General features: G+C 48.5%; 3 protein-coding genes across 13 annotated transcripts in view; 2 read left to right on the forward strand and 1 right to left on the reverse strand.

Moving 5' to 3' along the window:
• RPN2 (ribophorin II) overlaps window positions 1-13,504 on the forward strand; it is a 36,827-nt gene extending 23,323 nt beyond the window's left edge. Inside the window, exon 16 of the mRNA XM_048046407.2 lies at window positions 12,972-13,504. Within this exon, the coding sequence (XP_047902364.2) occupies window positions 12,972-13,089 (118 nt within the window). The 3' untranslated portion in view covers window positions 13,090-13,504. The remainder of the gene's footprint in view (window positions 1-12,971) is intronic.
• On the reverse strand, window positions 177-11,359 carry GHRH (growth hormone releasing hormone). Of its 4 annotated transcripts, none has more exons than XM_066978031.1 (7): window positions 11,289-11,359; window positions 4,763-4,862; window positions 3,778-3,909; window positions 2,780-2,884; window positions 2,059-2,193; window positions 1,631-1,727; window positions 177-634 (listed from the first exon to the last, which is right to left on the reverse strand). In XM_066978031.1, exons 2-6 carry the CDS (start codon window positions 4,840-4,842, stop codon window positions 1,664-1,666), a joined length of 516 nt encoding a protein of 171 aa, XP_066834132.1. In that variant the 5' UTR covers window positions 4,843-4,862; window positions 11,289-11,359; the 3' UTR covers window positions 177-634; window positions 1,631-1,663. The 4 variants fall into 4 exon arrangements, with proteins under 4 accessions (XP_066834132.1, XP_047902371.2, XP_047902372.2 ...); XM_048046414.2 differs by lacking the exon at window positions 11,289-11,359 and adding an exon at window positions 7,491-7,682; XM_048046415.2 differs by lacking the exon at window positions 11,289-11,359 and adding an exon at window positions 7,491-7,614 and having other exon boundaries at window positions 4,763-5,226.
• A 445-nt stretch (window positions 13,505-13,949) lies between the features above and the next one.
• On the forward strand, window positions 13,950-22,743 carry MANBAL (mannosidase beta like). Of its 8 annotated transcripts, none has more exons than XM_048046417.2 (5): window positions 13,950-14,039; window positions 15,787-15,835; window positions 17,557-17,751; window positions 19,706-19,744; window positions 20,260-22,743. In XM_048046417.2, exons 3-5 carry the CDS (start codon window positions 17,602-17,604, stop codon window positions 20,365-20,367), a joined length of 297 nt encoding a protein of 98 aa, XP_047902374.1. In that variant the 5' UTR covers window positions 13,950-14,039; window positions 15,787-15,835; window positions 17,557-17,601; the 3' UTR covers window positions 20,368-22,743. The 8 variants fall into 8 exon arrangements, with proteins under 8 accessions (XP_047902374.1, XP_047902384.1, XP_047902383.1 ...); XM_048046419.2 differs by lacking the exon at window positions 13,950-14,039 and adding an exon at window positions 14,120-14,593; XM_048046422.2 differs by lacking the exon at window positions 13,950-14,039 and adding an exon at window positions 14,120-14,586.
• Window positions 22,744-23,652: the final 909 nt, after the last annotated feature.

Genomic DNA, 23,652 nt, shown 5'->3' on the forward strand with positions numbered 1-23,652 from the left:
CGAAGCTGTAGGCTCAGCGTAAACACCTCGGGGCTGAACAGTAACTGCTCGTCACCAAGCTTTTTAGAGTCCAGGTTTGCTGCCAGGGCTCTGCCCAGGGGCTGGGCAGTGACAGCCCCCAGTGGTGTTTGGGTGGCAGGCTGGTGGATTTATGCGTTACCTCACCCTGCTCTGTGTGTGGTTGTGCCATCAGCATCTTTTTGGAGGAGGCTGTAATCAGTTCACTAAACTGCCAAAAGGTGCCTTTTGGTGGCCTCATATTTATTAATCAGGCCCTCAAACAGAATGATGACTTGGCAGAAATTCTGCTGCACTTCATGATTTGAAAGCCATAATTAGTAGACAACATGTCTCCAGGATTACAAGTGTACTTGTTGTTTTAGCCTTTATATATAAAGCAGCCTGAGGTTAAACCACAGAGGTATTTTTTTTTCCTGGTTCAGTACACAAACCATTGTTTAGAGAGGGGAATTAAATTGTAAAGACTGAGGTAAATTAAGTAGTGCATCAGAATTGCATTCCTTTAAACGGATTTGAGGACTGTATGCTTCAGTTCCAGCTGGTCACCTCCAGGAATGTCTTCATGGCTGTGAATGGCTTACTGTACAGTTAGATCCGTGAGCTCTGAGTTATTCTGTACAGAAGCAGGAGGAAAAGAGAATTATGAAAAAGCTATTGGTGAGTGCACACTTTTTTCTTTTTTGAGGCTTTTCCTGGCTGACCTCATTTGTGAAAAGAAGTGAATGTAACCAACTCAAACATGGCAAGAGATGCTAAAATGCCGTGCTTTCCTAGCTGAATCCATACGTATGATTTATGTACAGTTCTGGTCTTTCTCCCCTACTCCCCCCTCCCCCTTTTTTTATTTAATATTCTCACAGATCTCTCCACACTGCTTCATATTGCGCTGACTAGGGTTAGACAAGCTTAATTTCTGAGACAGGAGTAAGATGGAATTGCTTCATGGAAGAAAACACGTTTGTCTGAATGAAGGTATTACCAAGGATGGCCTGTGTGCTGGCTCTGAATCCCCCAGGGCTGGCAAGGCTTAGAGCATATTTCAAGCTCCAGGTGACTAATTTTAGGACTGAGGGGAACAGAAAACTAAGGTTTCATTTCCTGTCCAGTGCAGCGAGAGGGGAAAACCTGCAATGTACTGGGCATCTAGAGGAACGTTCTGCGCCCTGGGAGAAGATTTTTGTCTGTGTTTAGGTTAGCTTCAGCCCTGGCGTCCCTCAGCTTTATGAGGATGTTTTGGTTGCTACCAGCCTGTTCCCACACATCCAAATGGGTGTCTGAGTTCTGCTGGATTTGCTGATAGATCTGCCGTGAGAGCTGTGTTTGTGGTAGGGCTCAGGCCAGAGTAGTTAGAGCAGGGGGCCTTTTGTGGAAACACGTGCCTAGGTGTCTGTTCAGACTAACAGGTCTGAGTGGTGCTAATGTCAAGTACCTAAATAAGGTACTTGACAAAATCGGTTGGGAGCTTTTTTCCCCCTCGGTTGCAATCTACACCCTTTTCTCATGGGCAGTGGTGGGAGTTGGCTTTGCTAAGGGAAAGCCTTCGAACCACTTGTTGGGTGCAGCGCAGCAGCAGTGTTATGTACGTAGTTGTGCAGGGAACGGTACTCACCAGAGCACGGGGAGATGAAAAAGGGAGAAATATTTACATGAGCTTAGCCAGGGTGTTGGGAAACCCTTCTAACTGGCTGCTGTTTACGTCCCGAGGCCTGTGAAAGAAGAGAATAGGACAGTGATGACATAATTGAGTTTTTTTTTTTCTACTGCTGTTTTACTGAATTATGGGGGTGAGGAGGCAGCACGGTGATGTGCTGCTGTGTGCTGCGGGCTGGCTCAGGACAGGCTGATCCTTCTGTGCGCCCTACTTGCCCATGAAAGGGAAGGGGTGGGTTATGGAGTCAGGTAGGAGCTTTATTTTCTTCCCTGGGTGTATCTGAAAGGTAGTACTTAATCCAGTAGCTTCACATCTAAAAGCTAGACAGCAGGAAGGACCTTGCCTTACTCCTGCGGAGAGCAGGTTACGGAACGATTCCCACCTACCTTTGATTCTGCAGAATGGCTCCCAGGAAGTCCCTCAGTACCATCCGCTGGTGGTAGCGGCTGTCCATCAGGATGCTGTCGGACTGGCGCCTCGTCAGAAGCTCGTGCACCCCTTCTGGGCTGCTCTCACTGTTTCTGTGATGCGAAGATGAGAACCGTCTTTGTTTCAGAGGTACGTTTTAGTCCCTCAGGCTGAGCAGCGTGGCAAGGAACCTGCTGGGCCTGGGGCTGTTCTGCCTCATTTCAGGAGGAAATTGGGCAGCTGTTTGTTCCTGTGGTAGGAGAGGGGTCAGAGCTGGCTTGCGTCTGACTAGCGGGTCATGTTTAGTGGCAGTAGCTGATCTGTCTACCCACAGCTGCCCAAGTTGTAGTGGAGAGGCCGTCTTCTGTGTTCAGAGCAGGCATAACAGCTAACAGTGGGTGTTTCCTAACAGTGAATGATCATTGCAGCTATTAATCTGCGAAGACTGTTGCTCGTTGCTAGCGTGGTACAGCTCGTGGCTGATCTGACACTGATAGCCTCGGAGGGATGGATTAATTAGGCCATTTAATAATTGTTGTGATTAGAAGTTGGGGATATAGGATGCCCTTTGGGGTGTGGAGCAGCAGGAGATTGCTTCTGTTGCAGTGGAAGGCAGCTGTTCCTGCTACATGCATTAAAAAATAAAACCACCCAGTAAGCAAAGCACTGTCTCTGGGACAGCAAACCCCCGTGGCTTACCTGAGCCGCTTGCCAATGATGGTCTGTAAGAATTTGCGGGCAGAAATCTGCCCCAGGAATTTCCGGTAGTTGTCGGTGAATATGGCATCTGCGTGGCGCTGAATCCTAGGGGTGAAAGACAAGCACGAGGTATGCTCAGTGAGCTGGCAGGGAGCTTTCTAGGTAAGAAGTGGATGTTTCAGATGTCAAAATACACCAGCTGTAACTGCTGAGATCAGGGGTGTAAACATACCAAAGGCTTCTTAGTATTGGACTGAGTTAGTGTTGGAGGGTGAAAAGATTTGAGGGTTTTTTTTTTGGTTCTGACAGGAAGGCAGCCAGAAAAACAAAATATACCTGTTAATCAGTATTTGCACTGAAATCGCTAATGAGAAGTGGCTGCAAAGCAGCAGCAAGGTCAAAGAAGCAGCAGGAAGGAGAACCAGAGGCTGGTAGAGGGCAGAGTTGCAGCTGGGACACTACTGTGCTCTGTAGCACCACTGTCACCTCCTGAGACACCCCTGTGGCTGGCTGGGGCAGGGTGACGGGAGCCTCGGACGGTTCTCCAGCTACAGAAACTCCACAGGTGGGAGAAGCACAAGCTATTTGCATGGTCCCCACCGTTGTAAGGATGAATCCACTGTACTTAAGATAAGCAACCATCTCTTGTCTCCCGGCAGGGGTGGAAAAGAGAGGCTCTGACAGCCTTCCAGGTGGGTTCCCAGAGCTTGGTGAAAAATTATGCTCCCTGCTGAAGCACTGGGCTTGCAGCCCTGCCCGTCAGAACGCTTTGTGCTGCTGGGGGAGAGCAGGAAGCAGCTCAGGACAGCAGCAGTGGTGGGAGCTGGCATGGTCCCAGCCTTCTGCTCCAGTTTCAGGGTTCATCTGCGTTCTCCCCCTTGAGCCTGGTCTCTGTGGTGCTGGCGGGACTAAGTGACCTGCTGGTGTGCTCCTGGGCTGCAGGAAAATCGTAACCAGCATCCTCCGTGGCAGTGGGGGATGAGAGGCAAGGTACAAACCTTTTCTCAGTAGGGTCTGGTAACAAACCCTCCTCGTCCTGTTCCTCTGTTGAGGGGTTATGGCTCTGCAGTGGGCCACGGTCCTGCAGCTGGAAGTTCATGGCCTTGCCAGTAACGGGCCCTGGGCTGTACCTGCAAAAAAATAAAAATAAAAAACAGAAAAATAAAAAAGGCATATTGCAAAACATGGTCAAATGCTGGTCAGGGTTCTTGACTGCTCCTCCTTGTTCTGCTTTTTCCTTTCTCTCTCCCTTTCCATCCCTACCTCATCACTAACACAAGCTCTGTCTGTCACTCGCCGCAGCCAGAAACTGCCCTGAAGCTGTCACGGCAGTGAAAAGGCAGTTAGTGAAGCTGACCCCAAACATGTTTTCCTCTTGCTGAGCTCCCAGCAATGTCAAGCAAAACTCCAGTGCTTGTGGTATCATCATATCATGGCTTTGGCACAAGGCCTGAAGCATTTTCTGTGGGATGTTGTGAATCCACTTTAGAGAACCCTATGCCCAATTTTGTACATCCATCAATTTGTAATAGTGAGAAGTAACACTAACTTCAAACAGTTGGCGAGGAAATACTTGAAATATTAATATGCAGCTGCTGAGTTCATGTACTGAAATATCTGTGGCTCTGGTTTCAATGCAGGTAGCCTGCAGGCACAAATTTTAATCAGTGATGGTGCTGGTGGTGCTGGCTGCTCTGGAGTTCGCCAGAGTCCCCTTCATAGGATCCAGCATTCAATTCCAAAACCAACTGTTTGGGCTGAAATATCCCATGTTAGGTGTCTGCCTTCTTTGGAAACCACTCCTAAGCTATTGGCATTCCCAAAAAAAAATAAGCCAGGGTAAAGAAACAGGTTCCCCAGAGCACGTACAGCTTATCTGGCTTTCAAAAGGGCTGGCAAACTTAATTTGGCACGTGCTTATTTTGTGGAAGGTCAGAGCTGAGGCAGAGAGTTACAGCATGGATGAAGCATTCAGTATCTTACCTGAGAGCTGGGTAGAGAGGAGAGGAGATGGAGCATGCAACTAAATGCAGGAACAGGAGCAGGGTGGCCTTATCCAGCATCTTCCACCCGTTGGACTCACCTGAAATGCGGAACTGAGTCAGTGGCAGTGTCTGCCTAAAGCGACCTCCTCACCAGCCCAGCATCGCTGCACAGGACCTTCACCATCTCCATCTGCAGCTGTCCCCCAGGACCTCTCCTGCCCTGCTGCGTCAAGAGGAGCCCCTTCTCCACTGGTCAGAAATGCCTTCGCAGCTCTCAGGACTTCGGTGAAGGTGGGATGGATTCCACCAGCAGTGTGCGTCTGCCCAGAGACAAACACTGCGGTATTTTGCACCCTGGGGCTGGCTGAAGGGCTGCGTATCCACCATCCCAGATGGGTGACTCAGGGCAGAGAATCACCCGAGGTCGCACGCCATCGGGAGCTGAATGCAATGCTTTTGTTACTGGAAGCGAGAGACGGTAGGAGAATATTCCAGTTAACGCTCTTCCTCACTTTTGATCAAAAGCAATTGATCTTTAGCTCAGAAAAGATTCTTTAAGAAAGTAGAATGCGGATGGAAGTCTTTAAAATATCAAGTGTCCTTGTTCTGCTATGTTATTTTACACAAGAAAAGAGCAGAAAGATGTTTGATCTCTGTAACAGAAAAATGTTCAATTTTTAAGGAGAAAAAAAAAGCTTCCCAATGTTTAACAATACTTAGTTGGAAAAAAAAAAAAAAAGAAAGAAAGAAAAAACCACCCCCACATTTCCAAATGGAAAGGTTTTGGCTGGGCTTCGAACTTCCCCAATGAACTTCCCAAGCAGTGGATTTTTACTGACGGTGGTGGCAGGAGGGGGCCCGTTCTGGTGGGAAACATCAGCAGTGGGAACTGCTTCGCTGCTCGGGTATAGCTGAATGTAGGTGTCTAATTAAGTGGGGATGTCTAATTAAGGGCTTGTGTGGTACCCACGCAAGTGGGTATGATGTTGATCCCGTGGAAGCTAACACCAGCATTAGGCAGTGCCCTGGGTGCCTGGGCAGACATGGGCAAGGTGCTGTACTGAATTAGGGCTTCTTGCCACAAGCCCTTGCTCGGCCAGCTCACGCTCTCGGCCCGCTTCCCACCCACTCCCCAGGAGCAGAGCCGATGATCCCGACCCGAGCAGAGCTGACTTGTGGCAGCTGCAGGAGGAGCACCCCTTCCCTCCGAAACCTGGTCTCCTACAGAGCCGCTCTTGCCCCTCGGAGAGCTGAGGAATTAATGCCCAGAAGCAGCAAAAAAGTGACAGAGGCACACTGACAGCTCCTGGTCCTGCTGCTGCTTTTCCTCTCTTTCATTTGAACTTGAGAAAGCATGCCCCTTTCTCCCCTAAATATCTCCGAGACAAATCCCAAATCAGATCTTGTTCTAGATAAAGGAAATGATCTAAAGCATATGCTGGAGGGTACCAGGAGACCACGGCACCAACATCTGAAGAAAGGGCCAACCAGGAGACTTATTCAGCACCAGGAAAAGCCGTTACATGAGCTGTGAAGGGAAATATCACTAAGTGAAAAGAAAACCTAGCCCAATGTTGTCTGCTTCCCTTTTTAATTCCTAGGATACAGCCCTGATTATCTGAGTGCTGGGTTTTCCTCCAGGAAAAAAAAAGGTTTTCCTCCTCACATTTTGTCCCTTTGAAATTTTTCCTTTCTCTGCTTTTAGTTTTTGTGATTTTTTTTTTTGGTTTTGCCTTTCATCTCCTGTCTTGCTTTGTCTTCTCTTCCTTTGCTACAGCCTGCTTCTCATCCCTTCAGCTTTTTGGATATTTCTGTCTCCATTTCTCCCTTGCGAAGGAGCCTAGAATGAAAGTCCTTCTCCCCTTTCCAGAAGTGGCTGCTATTTCAGAACAGCGACTGGAGAATTTAAGTGTCACCCTGCGTACAGGCAGCTTGACAGCTCTGCAAAAACCTTGTCACCTTCAAAATTCTCCAGGGGCAAGAGATGCCTTCTTTTCTATTCTGGCAGCGTGTGAAAGAAAATGATTAATAATTTCCCCTTCAGATGAAGAGCTTTTACACCATTCCAACAGATAAAGCACAGCAGCTTCGTTCCATCCTGTGCAACGTTAACACAGCGGCGTTTGTGAAAACGATGTTGGAGAGGTTGGGTGACTGCTTCTGAAACCTTACCTGAGCGGTCTCAAAAATACCTCTACAGAGATGAAATGGAGCTTTCACTGTGCCTGCAGGTTTGTGAAGTTCAGACTTTCATACTAGGATTTCTGCTTTTCTCATATCCTATTTCAATTTAAGTGGCTTACTCTGCGTCGTTGTGGCTGGCTTCGCGTTATCCGTGACACACAGTTGCCTTTCTCCTCACACTTGGGGATGGCGCAAACACAGTTTTATTGATGGGTGAGTAAAGCAGCGTTCATTTTCCAGGGTAAAAGGAATTTGCACGAGGATAGCAAATGAGGAAATCTCTGCTTCCTCTAGTAAATGCCTAAGAGTTTTACAGGGCTCACCTACAGCACAGCTCCACTGATCTGCACTTATCCACAGCCCAGCTACTGTTTCGTTCTCTAACTTGGTACAAAAAAAAATCCTTTTGATACGAAGGGCACTGTATCTGGCAAAGCTAATTACTGATGCCAGCTTTGATTGCATTTCGGTGTAGTTTAATTGCCTCCAATTTCCAAATAGACATTGTACGTGGCTTTAGCAAGATAGAGACCCGCTCTTACCGTTCCCTTAGACCACGGGCTCGTCCTGGATCGGCTCCTGCTGGGGTGTTCCCTTCCCCTCTCGCAGATACAACTTCTCTAGTGCTGCTTCTGAGCGCCCTGCTGGATGCGTCCCCTCCACCGGTACCCGGGCAGGACCCTGCGAAGCCGCTGAGCAAGGAGGACACACAGCTGTGCCCCCAGCTGTCCTCTAGCTGCCAGGGAGGTGCAGCTCCTCCTTTTATACCTGTGCTCCCTCGGGAGTCCTGTGGGCTTCTACGCGTCAGAGAGTCAATTATCCTCCTGGATTTCAAAGGCTGCGCTTAGCATCCTCTCTTTTTGTGTGAGCGAGGACGCATGCAGGGAGGTTGTGGGGCGGGGGCTGTGGCTGTAGTTGGGGGGTGTTTGCGTGTTTTCTCTGCCTTGTTCACAGAGCGAAGAGCAAACAACAACAATGATAATCCGGCAGGGCGAATGACAAATTTGCTTTGCAGGGTAAACTTCTTTCCCTTTAGATTGCATTTTTTCCTCCTACCCCACAATAAGGAAGTTAACCATTAATATTTTTTCACGCTGCCTGCTCAGGAGGGTTTATCTCTTTGCTATTTTCTTTCTTTGATTATCAGCATTTTCCTCCTTCCCCTTTGTTGCTCACACCTGCTAGCGTTAGCGGGGCACTTCATGCTTCAGTCCCTCACAAACACCACAGCTTCGCACCGAGCTCACAGCAGCTGGGGAGCCCTGCTCTGTTCGCGCGCTCTGGAAAAAAGGCAAGGAAGGGTCTCCCCTGGGGTGCTCCGTGCACCAGCAGCTGTTTTCATTCTTGGAACAAGGAATGAAACCCCCATTAAAAAGAACACACAGCTGTGATGCCAGTGATGCCAGGAAGACCGGGACAGTTCAGAGGAGTTTAAAAAAAAAAAAAAAAAAAAGAGGTGCCAGCATGAGTTCCGCCTGCCAGATTTTTAGCGTTGGTTTTATAATGCCCACAATTGATGGGGACCCAGACCTTCCCATCTCGGGGCTTGCGTGCCTTGGTGCTGGAAAGAAGTTTGAGCAGGTGAGATGACTCAGAGCCACCTGCTGCAGAATGCCTTCGCCTTGCACCAGGGAGCTCGTCGCAGCTATGGCTGGCAGAGGCAGAATGCAGGGAAGGACGCCGCATCTGGTGTGCGCAGGGGGCCAGGGCATTCAGCACTGGTCTCTTTGCCATTGCTGAGGTGAGAAATCAGCACTGTGATTACGGCTCGCTTCTTAGCAGAACAGTGTCCTTCCAAACCATGTGCTCTCGGTAAGCAGCAAGCCAACGGTCAGAAAGACTCGAAGGAGCTCAGCACACCAAATAACACCGTGGAATTAAATAGCAGCCGCTCTATACCTAGGCAGATGTGCACTGTCACCTCTTGCTCTGCCTGCTTTGAATGCTCCAAAGGCTCGCCTTCCCTTTGGTATCACATCAGTGCCAGGCCACTGCACAGAGAAATCAAGGAAAAGGACTGAAGGGACCAAAGCAGGAGCTGGAGCTGTCCCTGAAGTGAGCAGCTGAGCAGGGGACTTCTGATATAATCCAGAAACAACCACGTGGAGAGAGAGCAAGAACTGCTGCCAGCTTTCCAGCCGTAAGTGACACCAGCCAGTCAATGGGGAGAGGATCTGCTGTACAAGTCAGGTGGTAAATACGTCTCATCCTTCCTCACGAACCCCAGAGAAGACTCTTTCTAGGCAGTACAGAGCAGGCTTTCCAAAACCACTGTACTGGTGCACGCAGCTGTGTGCTCTCTGCAACTGGAAAGGGATTTTTGTCTGTGTTTTTGAAACAATCTGTTCGTGTTCTCTCATGTGTGAGGCTGGCTGCATCAATTTTTCAGCATGACTTATTTTTCTTCCAGTCTTGGTGCTACACTGGCTGAACAGATGAATCAGACCACGTTGTTAAACCAGTTGAGAGCCAATGCTATTCCAAGATATTATCCTGTAGCTTGCTTTTGAGCTAATTCTCTATCTGCCTGGCCCGTTGCCTTACACAGAGCTGCTCTAAGACCCGGGGAAATCTCTCTCTGATTACGGGGAATCAGCCTATAATTGATTTGTTTATAGCTGCCTGCTGCCCAGCTTGGATTATGAGGGCTGTGCTCTGCATTCATATCTCAAGTGAGTTGCTGTCAAAGAAGGCTATATAAAACTCCATGGTCCTAGGGGTTTCCTTGTTCTGCCTGGGCTGGGTTCCTGTCGTGCACAGCTGGACCAAAGAGAACCTACACAACAAAAAGCTCTCTTTATGACCAGATTAATTGTGGGAGGCAGCAGAAACGTCTAAAACCCCTTCAGGCTCCATCGGGTGGATACTGCTTAGGAGTTCTTAAACAGCATAAAAAGAGCAGCTTTTCTTTCCACAGCGTTTCCTGTTCTAGCTTTAGTCGTAGCCCTGGTGTCTTCCCAGGGCCGATAAGGGTCAGTTCTGGAGCCCCTCTGCCAGGATCCTTCAGCTCTCCCTTGGCTAGCGAGGCCGCTCCTGGGGCAGCAGCGGTGGCTGTGATCCCCCTGCTGCCGGCAGCTTGAGTCCCGCCATGGGGGCTCTGGCTGCTGACGGCTTGGGACGAAGCTGCTACGGACTGCGGTAGGATCCAGTGCTGTCTGGAGCCGGTTCTGCACCCGTCTGTGTCACAGAATGTAGTTGACCTGGGAGCTGCGCTCTTTGTTCCTGTGGTCAGTGTTTCCCAGCAGGGTGGTCGCCCAGGTGGATCCGTGCCCCATGCAGGTACGCGTGCAAGCAGCGTGAAAGCATTCTTCATGGGAGCTTCATTTTAGGAGTAGCAGCAATTATAATTTGGCACAACAAATGACAAATTCGCTTTGTAAAGGGAACAAACAGCTTTTTCCCTTTAGGGTTTCTCTTGATTTGTTCCTAGAACCTTCCAGTTCTTCCCCACCTCTCCTTCCTCCTGCAGCCGGTTCTGTGGGCGTTCTGCTGGCCCCCAGAACACAGGGCACGTGAATTTGGGATTACCCCCACAGGTCATCACTTGGGGTCAGCAGTGCCCGCTGGCTAGCTCTCTATTTGTCTGAGCCTACATCATTGCAGGGCGAATGCAGTCTGTGGCCAGGTACAGGCCACCAAAGGTACCTTCTCCAGCTGGAGCTGCCGCATTTTGGAGTCACATGCGCGTAGACCAAACCTCCCCGGGTGAAGCACATGCCAGGTAGAGTTATATTTCACTGCTAGTCCTTCGCTGATGAAGGACACGGTGTTAGGATCCTGCAGCAATTTCCCAGGTATTGATTTCCTCTTAGCTTTACCTCCTCCAGTCTCCATGCCACGCTTTAAAAAATCGCCCCTGTCTATTCCAGGTGCAGAACGGGTAGGTCCAGATAAGCTGAACAGCATGTGAAATGGGCCTGCTCACCCTGGGAGGCTGAAACTAATGACAGTAAGAAGTAACCCATCAAGTGACAAAAAAAATCGTTCCCTATTCTCAGCTGTCAAGAGCTTTTCTGCACTCCTCCAGAATGTCACAGACAGTGACTGTTGGCCTCCAGTTTCTCTAATCCCCGGTACTCCTGATGGAGCCACACACAACTGTTTCCTGTGGGTTTCTTTTACTCGAGAGACGTGGTGATGACCCGCTTATCACAAGTGCCCTAATGGTATATTCAACAGAACTGACTAAGAAGATTAGGAGTTTTATTTTCTGCCTAAGTTTGCCACCTTAGAGATAGGCTGGGACACATTTTAGTTCAAATTTCTTATCCTGCATACCAGACCTAAGACATATTATAAATAAATTGACCATTATTACATTGTCTGTTGCTGGTACATACCCAGTATTTTTCATTCCAAAGGTTTTTTGCAAAGATGCAATAACTTCTGTAGAAAGCAAGCAAAATGAGATGAGAAAGACAAGGCTTGACCTGTGTTACCAGTTACTTCTAAGGAAGAAATGGAGAACCCAAATCCCAAACACAGCAGGTGTGGTAAGACTTGCCTTTAGAAAATTACACGAGACCGGGTTTTTCCACCTTGGAAAGATAAAGTGCTGGGATTTGGATCTTCAGAGCCTCCAGAGTCGATCCTTTGAACAACAATAGGTATCCTGGGGAGAAATTTCCCTTGAAGAATTCAGTTTGGTAGGATCCTGAATACAAACAATTATCAAAATAATCTCTTGCAAAAGGTCCCTCTGGATGGGAGCGCAGTTTGCTCCGTGAGAATGAGTCTGAAGCAAGGGATCAGATTAAAAATAGACAAAATAAATCGGTAATTCAAAACGTACAAGGAAGTGCTATTAGAAAAGACTGTCTCAGAGAGTTAAAAGCTTGCTTGAAAAGCCTACTTAATCTTCAAACATTACCGTATCACTGACACTACAATAGAACAAATGGCACCAGCCAGCAAGATACGTATGTGTCAGGAGGCCTGATGTGCTCTGCGGGTGAGAGCCATTTATAGAGCTGCTACCTGTCTGGCTCTGTTTATCTCCTGGTGGAGCGACAGGAGCATTTCAGCATCACCCAAGTGAACCGCCAGGAGTTTCAGCCAGATGTCAGCATCCTACAGTCAGCTGAGAGTCACTGGTTCCTGAATTTCTAGCTAAATACCAGCTCCTTCCTCTTCCTACCCAGGCAGACAGAGCTCAGATGCCAGCAGTGAATTCATCTTTGGTCTTCCACTCTCATTTCAGTTTGGAAAGGAGCTTTGGCTAGAAAGTTACACAGCACAATACAGCCACGCTCGAGGAACAAGGAGAGCTGGCGTTAAAATCCTAACCCTGTCACTGGCTCACAAAAGTCCTTCAGCTGCCGGTACCCCTCCTGAGGAAATACTGCTTTGAAAGCTTCTGATGAAAAATCAGAGTTTAAGATGTGTTAGTTTATGGAGAGGGAGTGAGGAAATTCGTGTTTCCAGTAAGGACCAAAAAACAAAGCAGTTATACTTATTTTTTTCTGGCTCGATAATAAGAACCTGAGGATGAAAAGATCAAGGTGAGCAAGGATGTATGTGCAGTATATGGTAATAAACAGGTCTCACTGCAAAGACTTGCAGGGAATACTGCAATGCAAACCAAACAAGAAATTTAGAAGGAAATAAAAAAGCTAAGGATGAGTTGGATTTGGAAAAAGACTTCACGTCTGAGCTCTGTCTCTGTTCAGAATTGGGTGCTGACAAAATTGCCATTTCTGCTTGTTGAATCAATGCTAGCTTTGAAACCCACACAAATCTCATAGGCTTTGGAAAGTCATCCACCCAGCATACGCCTCCAAACAGCCTCCTCTTTCATCATTTCAAAATCAGCGAAATGAACGGGTCAGTGTGGTGCAGGTGAAAGGCGCGCAGCCAGGGCGGGCTGATGGCACCACCTGCTTGCAGCTCAAAGGCTGTGTCCCTTGCGCGGAGCCTGGCATTGCCACCAAGGCGTTTGATGGTCTGCCAGGGGCTGGTGGTAGAGGGAATGGGTGGGAGCTGTATAAAAGCTGCAACTTCTGTCTGCCTATTTCTCCTTTCAGTAGTTCGTGCCAGTTTTGTTGGCAGAGAGAACGGAAGAGCTTTAACCTGGAAGGCGTACGGTACTGCCTGGGAGCCGTGTGTGTGCTTTCCCCTCTGCCTGCAACCTTCAAACCCTGAGGATCGGTGCCCGTGAGGTGTACATGGACAGCAGCACCGCGCAGCTCAGCGTACTGGTAGTATGGAAATCATTTAACCCGGCCATTGAAGCCGCACTGATAGGATCTCTCCTGACATTCACTTTCACAGGAGTTATTTCTCCATCCTCAGTGGTTTTGTATCCTCGATGCTCTGTGTTCGGGACCTAAAAGGGCAGGGTTTATTGCTGTTCCTGAGCTCTGGGTTTATCCCTTGGCCATCACAGGTAGTGAAAGCTCTGATCATTATTTAAGAGTAATTTTTTCTTAATTTTTCAAGCCAGAAAAATTGCTTTGTAAAATGTCTTTGTCCTCTGTATCTCACAGCTGTGCACATTCTCTCGTTGTCCGTAAAGTCTTCTGCATTAAAATAAAAAGATAAAAGGTTTTAAATCCAATTGCTCAAAACCTTTGAAATTGTTTTTGTTAATACCTATTTAACTGAAATGCTTGGTAGCAGCCTAGAAAATCCTTTTACTACAAATGCCATCCCTTACTCCCTCTGGAGCGAAGTAACCGATTTTTTTTTAATCAGCAAACTGATAAGGTTTTCCTCAAAGTATTTAGACTCCTGGACAGTAAGGCTCTGCAGCAAAACTAAGCTGGCACTACTGAGAGTTAGGAAAAGGGCAAAATCAGATTCTTTAAATACCACGAAGAAACAGAGCGGAGCACAAGCCAGTTTTCCCCCTTTACAGCTCGTCTCATCGAGGTATCTCCATTTCAGAGCCGGGCGGGGGAAAAGAAAGAAGGAAAGAAAGAAAGAAGGAAAGGAAAGAAAGAAAAGAAAGAAACCCAGGCAGGGGGAGCGGGGGGGCGCTGGGCGCGGCCGGGCAGGCCGCCCTTAGCAACCGGGCGGCCCCGGGCGGTTGCTAGGGGCGGGCCGAGGCGGGAAGCGCTTCCGGGGCGGCGCGGCCTGGCGGCGAGCGGCCGGTGAGGGGCGGCGGGGCCCGGGGGGGCCGAGCGGGGGCCGGCAGGGGCCGGGGGGACCCGGGGGGTCGCGGCAGAGCGGGCCGGGCCCTGCGGGCCCTGTCACGGAGCGGGAGGGAGCGCCCGGCCGCTGCGGCGGGCAGGGGCGGCACCCGCTGGGCCGGCTCGCTCAGGGCTTGGTGCAGCCTGGCCTGGAAGGCCCCCGGGGCTGGGGCACCCGCAGCTCCTCCGGGCGGCCTGTGCCAGGGCCTCACCGCCCTCTGGGGGAAGAATTTCCTCCTAAACCCTAAGCTAAATCTCCCATCCTTCAGTTTAAAGCCATTCCCCCGCGTCCTGTCAATATCCGCCTGAGAACAGAGTCGCTCTCCTTTTTTATCAGCCCCCTCCAAGTACTGACAGGTCACGGTGAGGTCCCCCCAGAGCCTTCTGCAGGCTGGGCAGCCCCAGCGCTCTCAGCCTCCTGTGCTCTGTGCTGAGCCTTGGCGCCTCGAGAGGAATCCAGCGTGTGTTACGTGAAGTGCTCCTGGGGCCTTGTCCTGCGTTGGTCATTGTACACGGTGACGGGGCTTGGGGGTGCCTGCTGGGGGCGCGGGACAGCAGAAGGAAAGGTTTTATCTGCCCCTGTTGTGGTGGCTCATGTATGGCCCTGAGCCTGAAAGCACGAGGTTCTCTATCGTGAGGCCTGATTCTGCCCCCGGGTGGCACTGAGCAAAGCCTCGAGCCAGAGCCCTGCGGCCCCACGCTGATTCCGTGGGGCGGCTCTGGCTTTGCTGCAGGAAGATGTACTCGTGGGTGGCAGCAGCTAGCTTGCTCTAAAACCCTAAGAGTAGTTTTAAACAAATAATCAAAGTCAGTTCTTTAGCGCGGTTCAGCTATGTTTTTACCTGCTTCCACTGGTGTGTTCCAGTGAGCCAGCAAGGCCTGGGGGGAGAGGCGATACCTGCTGTTAGACCAGCTGGGAGAACTGGGGAGGGCCACGCTCTGTCATACACTTATGTCTTTTGCCAGAGGAGTATAAACCTTTAAATACAGCCTAAGAACATTTACTTTAGGTGTAGGTAACAGGCTGGGCCGTCTGGGGAAAAAGGTGGCTGAACCTGTGGAGAAGAAGAGATGTTAGCAAGGGAAGAGATGGTGAAATCGTCGCCTCCCTGGAAGAGGGAGGAAGAGCCAGCTGTCGCTCAGGGACCTGTTGCATTGGCCGCCAGGCAGAGCGTGGCGAGGTAGCTCCCTGGGTGAGAAAACTCACTCCTCGTGTTGTGTGTGCCGCAGGAGGCGGCGTGCCTGGTACCGAGCCTGGCTCCCCGCTGCTCTTTGGGCCTCCTGACACATGTAACTTGGACCTGCTGGTTTGCGTGAGGGTTAACCTCCTTCAGTGTGCAGGTCTGGGAGTCTTTTCAAAGCAGGGAAATTTTTTTTTTTCTTTGTATTAGTTCAGCTCCACTGATAGCAGCAAAGTGAGCGGCTCTCCCGCGGGGTGCCGGCTGTGACTGCTGCGGCAGCTGCAGCGTGGTGTCAGCGCGGGGCGTGCCGCGTGGGTTGTGTTCGCAGGCCGCCACGCCGTGCTGCCACCTGGGCGCTCCGTGCTGCTCACGTCACTGGGGATATTTACACAATTAATAACGCCCTAACGAGAGGTGAAGTAGGAAAGGGAAGGGTGACTGGCGGAATACGAGGACGGGGATTTTTGGTTTTGTTGTGTATGTGTCAGTTCCCTTTTCTGATTTGTGTTGGTGCGTTGGTGTTTCAGGTGTGTGAATCAGGACTGTCGGTAGCAGCTCGTGCCAAGAAAACCCCAGGTGAGGAGAGAAGCAGCGTGCCTTCCTGCTCTGTTTAGAAAGAGTGGGAGCAAGAATGAAGTTTTCTAAAGGTGTCCCAATAAGTAAAACCCAGACAAAATACAACTCAAGGCTGAAGTTTTCTGTGATTCTTGCTTAGGAACTGCTGCCTTGGTAGATTAGAGGAAGGGTAATTTTACAAGCTGAGGGCAGTTAGGAGTGAATTACGTTTATGCGTGCTTTGCTGATGCTGTCCTAAGCCCAGTCCCATCCTTGGGTCCGCACTGAGATCTGTGAGCCTGCATGGCCCGGTGCGTATTCCAGCTTCATGCACGGATCATGAATTCAGTCAGAACTTGAAGTGTGTTTTATTTTCTCCTCACTGAAGTACAGACCGCAGGAGGTCACCTCTTCTTATCTCCTGATTCAAAGGAGATATTAAATTATCTCCTGATTCAAAGGAGATATTAAATGCAGTTGGGAATACTTTTGCTGTCTTTTTCAATCCAAAATAAGATCCCATACTTCAGCTGAATTAAAAGAAAATCATTATTATTGCTTGTGATTTATATACCGCTCCTTTTAGTTTGTACCCAGGTGACATTTGCCTCTGTCTGTGACAGCACACAGTTGTTGATTTTTTTCTTCAATTTATCAATTACAACTTTATTGAAGTTAGACTCTGCGTTTACCGTCTTTCTGAACTCGGTCACATCTGCAGGCTGTAGAAATCTCCTCCTAGCGTAAGAAATGCAAAGCCTGCTTTGGAGATAGATAAATTCTAGGAGACAGGTTACTGCCCTCCAAGTGAAACGTGCATGCAGCACAATCTTGCACCCAGGCTTTAGTAATACGAAAAACAAATGAAAACCAGGAGAGAGCTGTGTGTATAAACAAGGAGTGCTGATTCAGTAAGCACACGACTGGATCATGCAGATCAGGAAAGCCGAGTAAGACAGTAATCACAGCTGAGTTCTGGTGGCGTCTCAGAAGAATTGAATTTCCCTTTTGTGACTTTCTGTGGCGTACTTGAGCAATTCTGGAGGGAGAGTTCTCAGTTATTACAGCGAGCCATTAGTCATTTGTAGGATGAAGCGATAACTCCATTAGGAAAAGGAAGGGAGGGAGCGGCTGAAAATCTAGCTGGGGACCCAGGAGATCAATATTTAACTCTGACACAAACTTCCTGTGTGACCAGCGCGAGGTATGAGGGGCTTCCTGTAACCATCCACTAACGCACTGTTTGTAGTTAAACATTGAACTCATCCCGCTGTCTTCAGCAGATCTGCTCTCTGTGTGCTTTGTCTAAAACGTTGGGTTTTGTACAACACCTAAAACAACACGGCTGTGATTACATGTACAACGTAAGTGAAAATGAATAATTGGCATTCATCATGCAAGCACAATCAGCCTCAGGGAGAGGTATCTTCTTGCTTTTTAAGCTTTCCTTTATCGTGTTATGGCCATCTGTCATATTTTGCTTGTTTTCCCCTCACCTGCAAACGGACTAAAACTCGTATTTGAGGGCTACTTTCTTAGGCAGGTAGAGAAAGACGAGCATCCAAATGAATGCGAGCTTCATTTCCCTCTTTGTGGTTGCGTCTGTATCTGTACCAATGTACTGTGAAGATATTCAGAGGTTATCTTCAGCAAACCCCATAAGGTAGCCTGTAATTTTCTGCTGCTGGAAAGTAACGCCAGAACACACGATGTAACTAAGTACTCTTTCTTCTTTCCTGTAGGAACCAGTCTTCCTGAGAGCACTGGAGGAGAAAGGTGTTTCCACTATGGCTGCTGAGTTGGATTTCTCCCCGCCTGAGATCCCCGAGCCCACATTCATGGAGAACGTGCTACGCTATGGACTCTTCTTCGGAGCCATTTTCCAGCTTATCTGCGTGTTAGCCATAATCCTGCCAGTTTCAAAGTCCCATAAGACAGTAAGCAGTGTTCTTTAACGTTGTTACAGATGCACAGGACCACAGCAAATTGGATGGGAGGGAACATTTCAGAGCTGGTGGAGACACGATAGTCTGCCCCAGAACTGATGATCCGTAGCTCATTCTCTTTCCTTCCTTCTAGCTTTCCCACCTCCCGCTGGGTGTGCGTGCTGCTCCTGATCGCACACAAGAATACTTCAGTCCCAAGCCCACATTATCATCCTACTGCTGATTTGCTCTATTAATTGCCAGGCAGGGCGTCCCCTTTGCAGGGCCTGCCTGTCAGAAAATGGCTTAGGGTTCTTGTTTGCGTATGATTTTTGGAAACGAGGTACAGGTGAAAGTTCGAGTATATTCGAATGCCAAGAAGGCAGCTTTCAGCCCTGGCGCCCAATCCTGTGCAAGCGTGTAGAGAGCCCTTTGCTGTTAGCAGAAGAGAATGTTAAAGTCAAAGGTTGAGGGGAGCTACAGGGCTCTGATTCCATCTTCTGTTTACTTTAACCCACAGTGGGATGACACAGTGGGATGACCCGCATCCACCCAGCCGTTGTGATAAAAGGGCCCCAGGTGCTCGGTCGCGCTCGTGTTGGTGGAGCTGGCAGTATTTCAGCCTGCAAGTTCATTGGTTTGATTCAGGTTGTCTCTAAACGTGCACGGTATTGTTTTCAGTAACAACTCAGAATGGAAAGCTTTGATTTCAGGCTCTACTGGCGCGTTTGCTCCCTCTTGTGCAGAGGAAGCATGGAGATTTTCAGCAGCACGTGGCATTGATGTTACCTGTCTTGTAAAGAAGCTTGTAGGAGAGGAAGTATGCCTAGGGTAGCTGGAGAAGGGAATGCCTGAGGGTGAGGCGCAGCGTGAAGGAAAAAGGCTCTGGCCGATGTGTTCTGATAACAGCAGTCTGGGGGGTTAAAACCATACAACAGAGAGGGCAGAGCGAGATTTTCCTTTCTAGCTCAAGCAGGACAGTTCATGGCCCAGCTTTCACCTTTAACTGTCAGCGGGATGTGCAGGTGTGTTGATGCACTGGATTCCCGATGCCCTGGCCTGGGTGCACGCTCCCTTCTGCTGGTCCTGCTGCAGCCACCAGAGCCCATCCATCTGAGTCCGTCGCTTCCCTTTATGAATTTATGGCTGTTCTTGAAAGCTGGGAAGAGTGACGGTTTTAGTTTGAAGTGGGAAGCTGAAGACCAAGCCTCCAATTAAAGTGATAAAGTGCAAGGACCTGTTCCTGTTTAAGGTCATCCTTTGTTGTTTGCATGCTCTTTTTTTTTTCTGCACGCTGTCCTATTGATGTTCTGCCCTTGTGATTAATTTCCAAGACAATAAACAAGAAAGACTATCCCTCCAAACCTTGGGAATGGTGCTCGAGTCCAGGTAGGGTACAGATTGGCTTCTCTGTTTCGGAGGCTTCAGGCTTTGGAGACTACCTTGGTTTGAACATTAGAAGGCAGCAGTGTTCGCTTTATGGCAGCACCACGCTGCATCCTTGAGTAATAACTGCGTGTTGCTCCATTTCTCCAGAGCCTGCCAGCTCCCTGTGCGCTGATTACAGCCTTTGGAAAGCCAGCCAAATCTCCTTCCTTGGAAAGCCACACAGATGTGAGCCGTAATAGCCCAGTGACTTGAGAGGTGTTTGAACAGAGCTCCTTGATTAAAAGGATCCTGTCAGATACTTGCCTTCCCCTCTGTTATCTGGAGCTCTGTCTTGGAAGCTTGAAACTAGCACGTCTTGCTCTGCCATTTTTTGTGTGTCCTTTTCCAGTTGGCAAGCTCTGACTGATAGAAACCAAGATGCTAAGGCAATATTTGTACTCAAATGCATTTAATGGAAGGAGGCAATCTGTGTGTGTGTGCTTTCTCAGATGAGACTGGCGCTGCTCCCTTATGTTTTTACAAGATAAGCAGACTTTATTTCCCATGGCTGAAGTATTATCTGTCATCTCCCCTGAAGGAAACAAGCTGGATACCTGAGGACTCCTTGTTAGGCCAGGTGAGGAGAGCTTTGCCTTTGGTTCCCTCCCTGAATTTCAGGCTTGGTTTAGTGGCTCTGAACTTGACGTTCTTACTGCTGGTTTGAGGATTACCTTTTGTCTTGCACAGGATGAGGCTTAACGTTTTGCAGAAATACCTATGGCACGTTGCCACGCATACTGGTGATTTTTATGGTGGCTTTTCATTTTCCCAGTTTGAGTAGTTTTCGTTTAGCGTTGGTTTTCTTTCTGCCGTTAAAATTGGGGTACCGTGTTTCTCCAAAGCCTGATTTAGACACTTACAACAGCTTCTCTGGTAACAAGCTGTTTCTGGGCATGAATTTGCACTCCTCAAAAAGCACATGCAGAAGAAGCAGACACGGTGCTGCTCATTAAATGTCAGCTCGGTTTGATATAGATGTGTTCCAACAGAGATACCCAGCACTTGTTCCTTTGGCTTGCACACAGATTCCCAAAGTGAGCTGTCAGCAAACTGTTAAAAAGTTACTGACTGTTTCTTAATTGATTCCTGTAGGACTCGGACAGTTTTGAGCCGAAGACGTCAGAGACAGTGAAGAAGCCAAAGGCAACTGCTCCGCAGATAAGCAAGAAACCCAAGAAAGAAACAAAGAAGAAACGATAAAGGCTTGACCAACGAACCTCAAAAGACAAAACAATCACCTGTAATCATGCTTCCTCAGAGATGACATCAAAGGCAACTAACTATGTTAAATGGTGTTCTGGCATTGCCATGCTTTAGCTTTCAGGGACAAGGGAGAGGAACTTATAAAAGTGGAAGGGAAGGGCTTCTGCCTTAGATTTATTTTTTTTTTAAGCAAAGAGGACTTCACATATCCAGGACTTCATTTGACATGATAATTTATCAGTCACCATCAAAGTGACTTCTGTCATTTTTGATGGGTGGAGAGGCTTGTCCTATCTACTCGATGCTGGCCAGGATTTGTAGAACAGTCCCCGTGGAAGGTGGAGCATGGGTTTGCTACTTTGGATACCGGTTTGTGTTGTATTTTTTCAAGGCAGAAGGATCAAATGGATCAAGGATACCACACTACATAGCTTTGCATTCATCTCTGTTGTCATCTAGTCTGAAATACATAGCTGCATTTTACGGCTCAATAATAATGGCTTTGTCATATTCTTTAATTCTTTAGGTAATAGCTCATCAGATGCCAGACTGCTGTAGATGAAAGCTTTCATTTCCTCAGCGTCGCTACCTCTTTCTTATTCCCCACCCATGTACTCTTCCTTTCTATTCCCTTTCCTGAAAGCAGGAGTCTTTCAGGGAATTGAGATTGTGGTGGAGACTGCAGTGACTACAGGAATCACCGTTCTGGAAGGTGCTTAATGCCTGGAGTAATGGGATGTTCTTGGAAACTTGGAAAGACCAGGTGCTGCCTGTTGGAGAAAAGCTGCTCTGAGGTGGGGGACTTGAAGTGCTGCGTTTGGCATGCATCAGCCAGCACTGCCTAGCCGTGCTGTTTATAAACCTTCCTGTGAGCTAGCTCAGCCTCAACCATGTGCTCCATTTCAACACAGCTGGGGTTTGTTGAATTTGCAAACACCCTCCCAGCCATACCTGCTACACAGTATGCTGCGTCTCCTCTTGGTGATTTCTTTCCTGGAGTTAAATAGGATCTCAGCCTGAGGAGGTGCGGTAAGCTGGCTGTGTAGCATGACTCTATGGCAAGAGACGTGTACACTGTGTTCCTTCAGGCTCTGGCTCTCCCGGGCCAGGGACAATCTAGTATTAGATTTAAATATGGCTAGACAGGACTGGAAAGAGATAGGTGGTGACGTAGCCACGGAGTCTCTGTAGGGCAGCTCAAGCTTCCTGATGCCAGCTCACATCTTGGTTTGTTTGATCACGAATGAGTCAATGGGAGGAGAACCTGCTGTTTTAGGCGCACCCAGGGTTCAGAGCGGCTTTGAAGGAAAGGGTTCTCTGGCGGGGCTGCAAGTCTGCGATCCTTTTTGCATACGTAGACTCCCATCCTCAATTCACAAATGCCTTGTGAGCCTGGGTACGGCAGCAGCGTTGTGCTGCGTGTGGTCTCTAACACAAGCCTAGCAGCACGTCTGCAGAAGCCATCGGTTTGCAAAAGGCCGCATTTTCTGCTCCTTCCTGCTTTTGGTGGGTGAGCCAGGTGGATCCCAGTGCCAGTTTGATTCCAGCCCCTTACTGCTTCCCTGCTCCACGTTCTCTGCTTCTCTTAACCAGAACGCTGATGCCATTGCGCTCCTTAAAATCCAGCTTAGAGTGCTGCTTGAAATTCACCCCTTTTTTTATTTTTTTAACTACTTAAAGGCAATACTAGGAGAACAGAACAAAGCATATGAGACACAAGCACTCTAAAGATGCTTTGAGTTCTCAGTACAAAGAAACGTTACAAAAATTTCCCACGCAAATAACAAAGAACAATATTGTGCTATGAGTTTCCATTACGGGCTTGTGCTCCTGTCTGTGATCTGCAGGGGAAAGAAGAGTGTTGCCCTTCCCTGGATAGGTACTGTAAATCACTTCCTTTCTAGTAAATGAGGATGGTGGTTGTTTTATCTAACAACTCGGTCTTTCTGCAGGTTACCTAAAGGTGGGTTCTATTGCTTTGTTCTCACAGAACTGTAAATATTGAAAGAGTCGTGCACACAGTACCCAAAATACAGAAGTGCTTCCACAGCCGAGAACCAGTTAGGGATGAGCCCTGTGTGGTTACCCTGGAATGGCAGGCTACTACATCAACATCTTTGTCTAGCTGTCTAGAGGCTTAATTGCTCATTGCTAAGTGGAAATCATGGACATTGGGGGTTCATTTTGTCAAGGGGAAGTGGGATTGTGTTGTATTTCCACTCTGTTTCTAACAGCTTGATACCTATTTCAATGTATTTGTTAACCGAACTTACACTATGTCTTTAGAAATTACCAGTGTCCCGTGTATTTTAGTTTCTGTTGAAATGTGTAATAAATACAACCTGAATATCTTTGTTTACAAAAAACCTTTTTTGAACTTTGCTGCCTCTTTCTGTGCGTTTACTGTGAAAGCTGCCAGAGCTCTCAGAATATTGGAACACAGAGACATAAATAACCTATTCATAAAAAGTGATCCATTAAGGGAAAGCCTGTGAGATCCTTTAATCTGTGAGAAATTGGTTAGTTAATACTTTCAGGCATGAGTGTATTTGTGTTTGACTTGGAGGTAGCAAGCTATCTCCCAGAACACCTTCACCTTCCTGGCAGGAGGAAATGGTGCAATGGCTAAATTAATTTGCCTCTCATGAGAGAGTTTGGCTCCAGGAGCCCACCTGAAGGTTCCAAACTGAAGGCAGCATTTGTTAGTAATACGAGCAGGGGATTAGATGGGGATTCGGTAGGTTGATAATAGGGATTTTCACAAGCTCCTTGGTGTGTGAGTGTAGCTCAGGTTTCCGTGGCTGGAGCAAGGAGCTGCCTGGTGGCCACTCTTGGGCTGTGGGAAGAGCAGGCGAGCTCTGGCAAGTGCCGCTGTCGGTTCCCTCACCAGGAAAGGACTAGTGTGGTAAGTCCTTTAATTCCCAAGCGCTTTTCTCCAGGCTGTTTTGTAATTAACATCCCAAAGGGAGCTGAAGACTTCATTAAGTCCCTTTTATTGAAGGGGAGGCTTTCAGATGTCTGCCTCCAGATACCAGGCAGCCAGCAGCACCTCTGTGAACTGCGCCTTGTGCTCCTGGCCAGAGCCCGGGAGCTGGGCTGGGAGCTGGGCTTCCTCTGCTGATGGGCAGTACCAAGTTCCTTTCCCTCAGCAGGCCAAGAAGAAGAAACATGGCTGGGATTTGAGACATCTTTTTGCTTCGTTTTCGGTTGCGTTCTGGCAGGTCTCCTTTTCTGGCCACCCATCTTGAGAGCCGTGGCCGTCGCTGTCCCCGTGAGCTGTCT

Source organism: Anser cygnoides, chromosome 16 (assembly GCF_040182565.1).
Source record: "Anser cygnoides isolate HZ-2024a breed goose chromosome 16, Taihu_goose_T2T_genome, whole genome shotgun sequence".
Lineage (NCBI taxonomy): Eukaryota > Metazoa > Chordata > Aves > Anseriformes > Anatidae > Anser > Anser cygnoides.

Excerpts from the sequence above, each read along its gene's own strand:
- GHRH (XM_066978031.1), bottom strand. The coding sequence starts at position 4,842 with ATGCTGGATAAGGCCACCCTGCTCCTGTTCCTGCATTTAGTTGCATGC. Across the intron at positions 2,194-2,779 it reads ATCATTGGCAAGCGGCTCAG|AAACAGTGAGAGCAGCCCAG; the intron begins GTAAGCCACGGG and ends TTCGCATCACAG. Across the intron at positions 1,728-2,058 it reads GCCATTCTGCAGAATCAAAG|GCCTCGGGACGTAAACAGCA; the intron begins GTAGGTGGGAAT and ends CTTCTTTCACAG.
- MANBAL (XM_048046417.2), top strand. The coding sequence starts at position 17,602 with ATGGCTGCTGAGTTGGATTTCTCCCCGCCTGAGATCCCCGAGCCCACA. Across the intron at positions 17,752-19,705 it reads TTTCAAAGTCCCATAAGACA|GAAACAAGCTGGATACCTGA; the intron begins GTAAGCAGTGTT and ends TCTCCCCTGAAG. Across the intron at positions 19,745-20,259 it reads AGGACTCCTTGTTAGGCCAG|GACTCGGACAGTTTTGAGCC; the intron begins GTGAGGAGAGCT and ends TGATTCCTGTAG.